This window comes from Megalobrama amblycephala, linkage group LG11 (genome assembly GCF_018812025.1).
Source record: "Megalobrama amblycephala isolate DHTTF-2021 linkage group LG11, ASM1881202v1, whole genome shotgun sequence".
NCBI lineage: Eukaryota > Metazoa > Chordata > Actinopteri > Cypriniformes > Xenocyprididae > Megalobrama > Megalobrama amblycephala.
Window position 1 is genome coordinate 32813904 of NC_063054.1, and position 11125 is coordinate 32825028.

The 11125-nt window shown below is 36.8% G+C and overlaps 1 protein-coding gene and 1 long non-coding RNA gene across 2 annotated transcripts; one reads left to right on the forward strand and one right to left on the reverse strand.

Moving 5' to 3' along the window:
* Positions 1-8195, forward strand: LOC125278394 (plasminogen-like). The gene is given in 16 exon segments (XM_048207540.1): positions 1-113; positions 264-293; positions 682-802; positions 881-999; positions 1085-1247; positions 1686-1810; positions 1940-2096; positions 2191-2381; positions 2483-2631; positions 2716-2809; positions 2950-3064; positions 3153-3227; positions 3516-3656; positions 4037-4137; positions 4262-4407; positions 7753-8195. Coding segments are annotated over 16 exon segments (1971 nt in total). The 5' UTR covers positions 1-67; the 3' UTR covers positions 7951-8195.
* A 1737-nt stretch (positions 8196-9932) lies between these two features.
* On the reverse strand, positions 9933-10227 carry LOC125278399. The gene is made up of 2 exons (XR_007187133.1): positions 10072-10227; positions 9933-9994 (listed from the first exon to the last, which is right to left on the reverse strand). It is a non-coding gene; the product is annotated as an uncharacterized LOC125278399 (long non-coding RNA).
* Between the last annotated feature and the right edge of the window lie 898 nt (positions 10228-11125).

The window sequence follows — 11125 nt, forward strand, 5'->3', positions numbered from 1 at the left end:
CCCTATGATGTTTGTTGTACTGACATGCTTAAAAGATTGAAAAGTCCCTGCCTGTCAATGCCCCAACATGAAGGTTCACAAAGCAGTTCTTTTAGGTCTATATCTTCTTACAGGTAAGCCAAAAGATATTTATTCATGGCGCCCTACTTATTAGGCTATTTCTGCTATCTTTAAATGAACAAAAATAAAATTACCTGAGTAAAACCTATATCTAATAGCATTAATTTATTTGTATATCATTAATAATATCGTGTTACCTTCAGGTTTCCTCAGGGGCCAGACCCAAAGCACAGGTAAGAAAATCCAGTCATCTGCAAATGTATAGCAAATGAATTCTTTCAGTTAATGTTTTGATACAAAGAGTTCTGTTGATCAAGTTTTAGATCTTTATATTTTAGGAAAAAGTCTATAGTCTAATACAGTTGGTAAGGGCTCTTGTTTAAGATAGTTTTGCTTTGTTGATTTAACAGAATGTAGGTGGATAGAACAGTCCAGTGAACCTATTAGTCTTGGCATATGGTCTCTTTGTGCAGTGTTTGATAAAACGGCCTTGTGGAAAAGCCTTTTTTGAAGGGATTCAGTTGCTCACTTTCATTTAGAGAAACCTATTGAAGTGATGTACAAGAGTGCAAAAACACAGTTTGGAATTTGTCCCTTGAATCTGCTCTTTAAAATCTCCAGAGGAATGTATGCAGTGCAGTGGAGAAAACTACAGAGGCAAGATCTCCACCACTATGAGTGGATTTACCTGCCAACGCTGGGACTCTCAAAAACCCCACAACCACGGTTACATCCCTTCAGCGTGAGACATTATCATTTATAGCACAAAGAGGATATGGTCTATTTTGTGCATATTTTGACTATGGTCTGTCTTTTGTAGTCTTCCTGATAAGTACTTGGAAGAGAACTATTGCAGGAACCCCGATGGAGAGCCTAGGCCCTGGTGCTTCACCACCAGTCCATCCAAACGTTAGGAATACTGCTCCATTCCACGATGCAGTAAGCAATGTTCTTATCAATCTGAAACACAAAGTTTTCTGTCAAATGATTAGTTCATCATTAATTGGTCAATGTTTACTTGTAGCAACTGAACCACCCACAATTGTACCAGAGCTTACCTGTGCAAGTGGAGAAGGTAGCTCCTACAGGGGCACCATTGCGGTGACAGTCTCAGGAAAAATTTGCCAGGACTGGGCATCCCAAAGTCCCCAGAAGCATTCCAAAACTTCAGAGAACTACCCATGCAAGTAAGCATCAACATGATGGTTTTGATGAACTGCTTTTGAGAGACATTCAGGTTTTGATTAATTATCCAATGGTGTCAAGCCCTACACATGGAGGACCACCATTGCTCAGAGCAGCTAATTAAGGTGTTCGAGACTTCTTAAAAAATACAGGAAAGCGTTTGATCAGGGTTGGAACTAATCTCTGCAGGGCCAGGCTCTCCAGAAGCTTCAACCCCATTTTAGTACACAAGTACCAGCTAATAAAGGTCTTTAGGATCACTAGAAACTTCCAGGCAAGTGTGTTGAAGCTAAAATCTGCAGATCAGGGCCCTCCAGGAGCATGATTTGACACAGTTGAACTAGAAGAAACAAACAGACAGACTTCTTCAATGTTTGAATTATTCTTTAGGGCAATGCAATGAAATTTTGGAATTTAACTAAAGTTTGTTTCTATCCCAGAGGCCTTGATAAGAACTACTGCAGAAACCCTGATAATGAAATAAGTCCATGGTGTTACACCACAGATCCAGACACCCGCTGGGAGTACTGCAGTGTGCCAAGTTGTGGAGATCAACCTAGACCTGGTCTGTTTTGAAGGAGTCATTACAAAACCATATCACATGTAGATTATGGTGTCCTTTCTTTGTATTTTACATCATATGCCCCTAGAACTGGTGAAAGAACCATGTATAACATAAATATGTGATTCCTAGAGGAGCCGGTGATCCCTGAAGGTGAGGCATGTTACGAAGGTGATGGAACCTCCTACCGTGGTGCCATGTCAGAGACCATCAGTGGAAAGAAATGCCAGTTCTGGACATCCATGAAACCTCATCAACATTCCAAAACACCTCAGAATTTCCCTAAAGCGTAAGACACTACACTGAATCTTAAACTGTTGCATCTTGAAGTGTTGCAACTTTTGTCTCTACTGATTTTCCCTCTGATTTCGCCAATCATGCAGAGATCTGAGGAGGAACCTGTGCAGGAATCCAGATGGTGACAGAGCCCCTTGGTGCTTCACCACAGATCCCACGGTTCGATGGGAGTATTGCAATATCGAGCAGTGTGACAACAAGAACAGCTCAAGGGAGCCTCCTACCAATCCATCAGTGGCTGCAGCTTCTCCTTCTATATCTCCTTCTCCAGAAATAGGTTCATTCACCTAAAAGCTAACAGATTAGATTAAATATCAAGAGAACCATAGTATTGTCTAAGGGAGGGTGTGAGTTATGTGCTTTGTTTCTTTTTACAAGATTGTAAGGTTGGCAATGGAGCAAGTTACCGGGGGCCCACATCCATTACTATAACGGGAGTGACCTGCCAAGCATGGAGTTCTATGACCCCCCATCAGCATACCAATTTTACCCCTGAAACGCACCCAGACAAGGGTCTAGAGTCAAATGTAGGTCCATGTAGAATTTCAACCAAATCCTGCCTTTTTTTAAACAGTTTTTTTTAGAAGTTATTTACTTGGTTATGCTATTAGCAATGCAGAAACCCAGACAGTGACGTGAATGGACCTTGGTGCTATACAACGGATCGAAATAAGAAGTGGGATTACTGTCAGATCCCAGACTGTGGTAACTGTTCTTAATATTCCTCTTGGAAATATTTGGCTCCAATTTGGAAATTCCCAAATGCTAATTGTTGTTATCCAGGCTCAAATATCAAGTATCTTTGCTAAGTAAGATACATGACATGCATATTCCTTTCTAATCAGATAGCCTGAAATGCGGACAACCTTCAGTAAAACCTAAGCGGTGCTTTGGCCGAATCGTTGGGGGGTGTATTTCCAAACCACACTCCTGGCCTTGGCAGATCAGTCTTAGGACAAGGTATACAAACAAGCCTCCTCTACCTCTGTACTCATTTCCAGGCCCAGTTAAAATTGTAGTTATTAACTGTTATTTTCTGTCATATTAGAACCAAAATCCATTTCTGTGGTGGAACGCTAATTGATGCACAATGGGTCCTAACTGCAGCCCACTGCCTAGAGAGGTAAGTGACTTTTTTTAATTGTTTGAGGAGACAAAAATGCAAATAAAGGGTTGAAATTGTGAATTCTGCCAATTGTATTAAGTACAACAGTGTGGTGGTTCTTCCTCCACTTCTGGGGATCCACAACACTGTACATTTTTATTGTCTGTGGATTCCCTGAACTAGAGTTGACAACCATGTACTGCACTAGCATATAGATGACCTCAAAGCCCCCCCAAAAATATGGAATAAAAACCACAAAACTTGTTAATGGGGTATTTATACATCAAATGGTTTAATGCTGTGCAGGTCTGACAGTCCATCTGCCTACAAGATCTTCCTTGGAATCCACACAGAACGTGCAAATGAAGCATCCAGACAGGAGCGAAATGTTTCTAAGATAATTAAGGGGCCAGCTGGAACTGACATCGCTCTTCTCAAGTTGGACAGGTTAGAGTCTTCCGTCCACCATTGATGAGTGCAACTGTTGCCATTGCAATTCAAACAACACTTCTGAATCTGGTATTTAATGTTTCAGATATTTATACTTTCTCACATCCCAGTTTAATACGTAGATAAAAGTATGAGTAAGTGATTCAACAGTTGATTCCTCAACCCTGACTCAACCAATGGCACAAGTTTTAGATGGGATTTTCTGTATGCTGGGGTAATGGCAGATAATGTTCAGTAATCTCTATTGAAAATAGACACTATCTTTGCAATTCCATTTGGTGACATTAATGGATAAATGCAGTTCTGGCTTTTAAAAGCTAATTTTATTCATAATGACATTAAGAAGGCAAACTCATGATTTTGTTGTTTGGTTTTAGGCCTGCATTAATAACCAATAAGGTATTGCCTGCGTGCCTACCAGAGAAGGACTACATTGTACCAAGTGATACTGAATGCTATGTAACAGGCTGGGGGGAGGGTAGGTCACTTTAACAAGTAATGGATTCTTTAAAAAATATTTTTACTGTTAGACAGATAAACATAATTGATTATTAATTAAAGATTTCACAGTGTTCATGATTTCAAGACTTTTTGTTTTCTAGGAACCGGTGAAGAAGGTTTCCTGAAAGAAACCGACATCCCTGTAATTGACAACAAAGTCTGCAACCGTGCATCTTTTCTGAATGGCCGTGTGAAGGAGCATGAGATGTGTGCAGGAAACAGACATGGTGGAAGTGACAGTTGCCAGGTAAGGGAGCCTGCTCTATTGAGGGTCTCTAGATTCTGTCAACTCACTAGCTCTGATTTTTAGCAATAATTATGAATACAAACAGACGTAGCCTTGTAAAGTGCCTTGATATGGCCAAATTGCAAGGAAGCATTGCATGTATTTGTCACCGATAAAGCAATCAAAGAATACATTAAACAAACTGTTTTATTCAACATTTATAAAATATTTAGCTTACACTTTATTTTAAGGTGTCCATGTTACAGTGTTATTAAGTACTGTGTAATAATAATTAACTACATGTACTATAGAGTTAGCGAGGGTTGGGATGAGGGTTTGGTTAATAGCATGTAATTACGCATAATTTATAGTTATTACTACAGTAACTACATGTAACGTGTAACAATGACACTGTAAAATGAAGTGTTACCAATAGTTCTATCAAATTATGAAAATGACCAAATATACTTGCATGTACTAAGCATTACTACTTTTACATGTGCACCAATAATGCAATTATTTCTCATTAACAGAGTAAGGTCTTAATTGCAGCACAGTTGTTTTCATGACACGAACAGAACTCTTCACTCCAGTTTACATGCAATTTACATTACTTTGATTATTTCTAACAAGTATGGTTATACCACACTCAGGCACATAGTATGCATGTTACCGGCCATTTTTAATCTACTCACATCAAATTCAAAATTTTTATGGACCTACTGGATATTAGTTGGCGCCGTGATGAACATCGCAATGCCGGGTTTGCTGCCGTTGCGTTCTTCGCGCCGTCTGGATGAAGATACGGTACAGAGTCCGTGCAGCTAATTGTGTTGACAGAGTTTAGCAATTATGGGAAGAAAAAACAGAATAATGTGAAGGTGGAAGGTGTTTACCTGACTGTTTATTGCGATTAAAATCGGCGTGACATTACACCACCTAGTTTAATGTGATTGATGCAGAAACTTGTGAAATTGAGATTCAGGCAGTAGATAAAGTTGATGAAAAATTATTTATTCATTACAATTAAATTTAGCCTCACACGCAAACTTTAATCGATAATGAAAATACTTAATAAAACCAAAAGGTAAAATAACCATCATAAAGTATTAGTCAATAGTTAATAATAAAATTTAGAGTATTGTAAAATCCAGAGTATTGTATCTAATAGATGAAGATCAAAAAGAGCAATAATTAAGACATTTGCAGATAAGAGACAAGAAGTAGAAGTCAAGGAGAGCAAAGGAGGGAAAAAGCTGAATTATCAACAACTCAGTCCATATTATACCATAAGCATACAGGGAAATTCCCAACCCACACAAACTGATGTTTTTGTTCTAAAAGAAAAGGTTAATTTCACCCATTACGTCATCCACTGGTCCAGTGTCAAAAATAGTTGTTTTTATCCCCTATAGGGAATTTTGCAAATCTTACCCTTTTAAATGTCATCAGGAAAAATAACAGACATATTTTGATCAGAATTCAAATGGTTAATTCTGCAGGCGTCCAATGTCTAACCACAAACGTGTCAGCGTGACCTGTCACACTAGAACACTTGAAGAACAATTGAACATAGAAATCATACTCTTAAATATAAAATAACCATAAGGGTACAATCACCAGTGAATACTTGAAAATATGATAAGAATTAATCTATAAAGTATGAGTACATAAATATATGAAAGCAAAAGTCATAAGCCATAAATGATTAAAAATAAATATTAACAAAAGTGCATGAATATGAATATTGACCATTTCGGATCCATCAGTGATTATGCTTGATTATGAGCTTAATCACATTACTTTAATCAAAGTTTTGCGTTTACATGAGGTAGTTTAATCGCAATATTGCCAAAATCCTATTATAATCCCATTATGAGGGTGCATGTAAACGCAATTAGCTGAGCAAGTATGGCAAGCCATTTTGACTTTTATTCATTCTCAGGATATGAATTCTTGATATCAACAATTCAATTCTTGATATCTGTAATTGTATTTTAACTAGTGAAATGTCACCATAGGCTGCCATTCAACTGTTGATATCAAGAATTGATTTCTTATAGTTGAAATTCCAATTTCACATATAAGAAATACAATTCTTACGAGTAAAATTTTTGATATCATTAACTTTGTTACTAGTGCAAATATCTGTTCTTGACATCAACAATTGAATTGCTACTAGTAACAATGTTCATTTTTGATATCAATAATTTGATTGTCATAGTGACAATGTTAGTTTCTATCATGAATGTGATTGTTACTAGTAAGAAAGCCATTTTAGATATCTGAAATTATATTGATATCAGAAATACATTTTTACTAGTAGCAATTCAACTGTTGATATCAAGAACTGATGTTTCAACTAGTGCCAAATTAATTCTTGATATCAAAAATTCACATTTTTACTAGTAACAATGTAATTATTGATGTCAAATTATGATTTTTACTAGTAAGAATTGTATTTTTGATATGTGAAATGGGAATTTCAACTAATAAGAAATCAATTCTTGATATCAACAATTGAATTTGAATGCCAGCCTATGGTGAAATTTTACTAGTGAAAATACAATTACAGATATCAAGAATTGTAGTTTTTACTAGTGGAAATGTAATTCCTGATATCAAGAAATGAATTGTTGATATCAAGAATTAATATTGTTACTAGTGGAAATGCAATTCCTGATATCAATAATTGAATTATTGATATCAAGAATTCATATCCTGAGAATGAATAAAAGTCAAAACAGCTTGCCATACTTGCTATGCTAATCGTGTTTACATGCACCGTCATAATGGGATTATAATAGGATTTTGTCAATATTGCTATTATAAGCAACATACCAATATCTAACTTTTGCAATATTAGGGTTTTCAAGTTCTTCATGTGAGGAGCACTATTGACATGGTTTGTGTTTGGAACAGAGCCACTGATTTTCCATGCCAAATTTTCCATACATTAATTAATCATTGCTTTAACATGCTCCTTGTTTTTGCTTAAATTAATACATGATGTTAGCTAACTGCATGATCTGGATTGTCTTAGAACTGTACATTTCTGCAATTACTTTGACACAGTCACCTGATAACAGATTACTCTTAATTGTAACATAGAACATGAATTTTCTGTGAAGCTGCTTTGAAACGACATGTATGGTGAAAAGTGCTGTACAAATCAATGTGAATTGTGCATTCAAAGGAATAGTTCACCCAAAAATTCACTATTTTACTATAATCATTTACTCACCTCCATGTTGTTCCAACCCTTTATAACTTTCTTACACAAGTGAGATTTGAGACCTACAGCAGAGGGAAAGATTTTAAATGAATAACATCTTAAATTGTGACGTGTTCCTCACACTCATTCAGGGTGACACCGGTGGGCCTCTTGTCTGCTACGCACAGAACGCCTACGTCCTTCAGGGAGTGACATCATGGGGTCTCGGCTGTGGTAATGCCATGAAACCTGGAGTGTATACCCGCGTCTCCAAGTTTGTCGACTGGATAGAACGCAATATGAAAGAAAACCAGAGCTATGAAAAGGACCTGAAAACCATACTTGAATAAAAGTACAGATACCTTACCTCGAAAATGATTACATTACAAGTTACAAGTCACCAATTCCAATACGACTTGAGTAAAAGTCTTAGAGTATCTGATTTTACTCGTACTGAATGTGGGCTCAAAGATGCACGAGTCCTCAACACCTGAGAGACATGCCAGTAAAAATAAGAAACAATTTGAATTTTGTTTGTTTTCTATAATCAAAATAAAACTGATTGCAAAAATATTGCAATAAATCAATAAACCCCCTCAGTGTCTATAGTGGTTACGGCCCTGAGCTCAAGTGCACAAAAAGGTCATAAGTAAACCAATATTCTTCAAAAAAGTCTTGTCACTATAGTGGATAAATAAAATAATGTTAAGTTAAAATAAATATTCGAAGTCTACTTGCGCTGGATGCGCATCTCCTAAATCAAATGCGAATTTTCATCACGAATTTCAATTAACAGGAAAACTGACCAATCATATTGTCCCTTTTAATGGGTTGGGCTTGTTATCAGTAGGTGTGACAATGGCATTAGATGGCGATATTGCTTCTTTATAGCAGAAACAAACTGCTGCAGAAAAGTTAGGTGCCATGCAAAATGTAATGTGTAATTGCATTACTCATCACAAATGTATTGGAGTAAAAGGTAAATTTACTTGCTAATATATTTGATACTCAGTACAACTACAAAGTAGCCAAAAAGAGTAACTAATTACATTTACTCAAATACTTTACACCTCTGAAGAAAACTGAGAATTAGTCGGATTAGTCAAATGATGTGTAATGGAATTTAAGTGAACAACTGACAATGAAATAATGAAATTGTAGTGATGCATAAGCCGTTTTAAAGACCTTGTTCAGACGGTCAGTTTTAGAAACTGTCAAGCCCACTGTCAGCCTGGGGTGCATTTCCCGTAAAACATCGTAATTCGCTGCTTCACTACCATAGTACAATGCATCGTTGAACAAATCAACTAGCTAGCCACGACTGTTTCCCGAAACCGCATTGTCGCAAACCTGTCGTTCAGCCACGTTGGTGAATGATGTCAGACAGGTAGTAGACTAATAACTTCTTTATATCAGTTTGTATAATTTTGATTAAATCCTCAAAATCCTCAAGAAGTGATAAGCAGCATCACATAATAAAGTTAAAGGGTTAATTCACCCAAAAATGAAAATTCTGTCATTTATTACTTTATCATGTCATTTATCATGTCGTTTCACACCCGTAAGACCTTCGTTAATCTTTGGAACACAAATTAAGATATTTTAGTTGAAATCCGATGGCTCCGTGAGGCCTCCATAGGAAGCAATGACACTTCCTCTCTCAAGATCCATAAAGGTACTAAAAACATATTTAAATCAGTTCATGTGAGTACAGTGGTTCAATAGTAATATTATAAAGTGACGAGAATATTTTTGGAGTGCCAAAAAAAACAAAATAACGACTTATTTAGTGATGGCCAATTTCAAAACACGGCTTCAGGAAGCATCGGAGCACAAATGAATCAGTGTATCAAATCTGCTGTTCGGAGCGCCAAAGTCACGTGATTTCAGCCACTGGCAGTTTGACACGCGATCCAAATCATGATTCGACACACTGATTCATTTGTGCTCCGATGCTTCATGAAGCAGTGTTTTGAAATCGGCCATCACTAAATAAGTCGTTATTTTGTTTTTTTGGCACTCCAAAAATATTCTCGTCGCTTTATAATATTAATATTGAACCACTGTACTCACATGAACCGATTTAAATATGTTTTTAGTACATTAATGAATCTTGAGAGAGGAAGTGTCATTGCTCCCTATGGAGGCCTCATGGAGCCATCGGATTTCAACTAAAATATCTTAATTTGTGTTCTGAAGATTAACGAAGGTCTTACGGGTGTGGAACGGCATGAGGGTAAGTAATAAGTGACAGAATTTTCATTTTTGGGTGAACTAACCCTTTAAGGAGGTTGCTGGATTCTGTCTCAGACTGCTGTAACGTCTTTGTTTGATGTCACATCAGAGGGCAGCAAATTCTGCAGCTGTTGACTCTTCAGATGGTTTTCTTTGTTTCTGCACATACAGTTCACATTTGTGAAGAAAGGTTCATGGTGACAAATGTTACCATAGTGAAGAGAGTAAAACCTCACCTGTTTGGACATTCAATGTCCTCAATGGTTTCTGGAAGAGGCACACCTTTGGTTTCAGGTAACAGAAGAACCAGTCCACCAGCCACAAACGCAAGAGCACCTGTGAGAGTGAACATTTACTTCACCGACCTCACACTGGAACTAGAACATGCTCAACATCACGGTACTTTGGCCACAATGGCCAGGGGTGTCATGCATTTTTGATGGGGCACTAGTGAAAGTCATTCTAAGATATGACCAACAGTAAACCCACATAGTGGTGCAGTTTCTGTGTAGCATTCTAACATGGGTTCAATCTCTGCAATAATACATAATTTGCTTTGTAATAAACAAATATTTGACTGGAACATCTAATGAGGAATTGATCCAAGGGTGTCAAGGTTTGCTTGACCCTACTAACCCCTGGTGGTAGATGCTGTAACTACACCGTGAAGAGGACAGAAACATTATATATATATATATATATATATATATATAAAACTCTTCTTAATATATAGGCTGTTTGTTTCATTAATGTTAATCAAACAATTGTGGAATCATGAAAAAAAATGTTGAATATATATATATATTTTTCCTATAGATATGGGTTTTGACCTGGTTTGTGCCAAATTAGGTAGTATTACCAGGGATTTTAAGGTATGGTTGCTAGGTGATTTTGATTGGAAAGCTTCAGAAAACTTTAACTCGATTTTTCTCAAAACTGACTTTGCTGACTCTATCGGCTTCAAACAGGTGTAGCTTAGTAATTTTTTCTGATTCCAACAAATCATACATCAAGCTTTGAAGCTGTTGTTTTTTTTAATAGAGAATGTGAAAATAACTAACTCATTTTTGAAAATCTGCTCAATGTGACTCATTTTGCCAGCACTGGTCACATAAGCCCTATGTTTTTGTTTTTGTTTTTGTTAAAGCCCAATTTTTTGGTAGGTCTGTTTAAAGCCTGAATTTTTTTCCCCTGCTGCCTTTAAAGGGAAAGTTAACCCAAAAATGAAAATTCTGAAAAATGAAAAATCATTTACTCCCCCTAAAGTTGTTTTAACCTGTATGAGGTTGC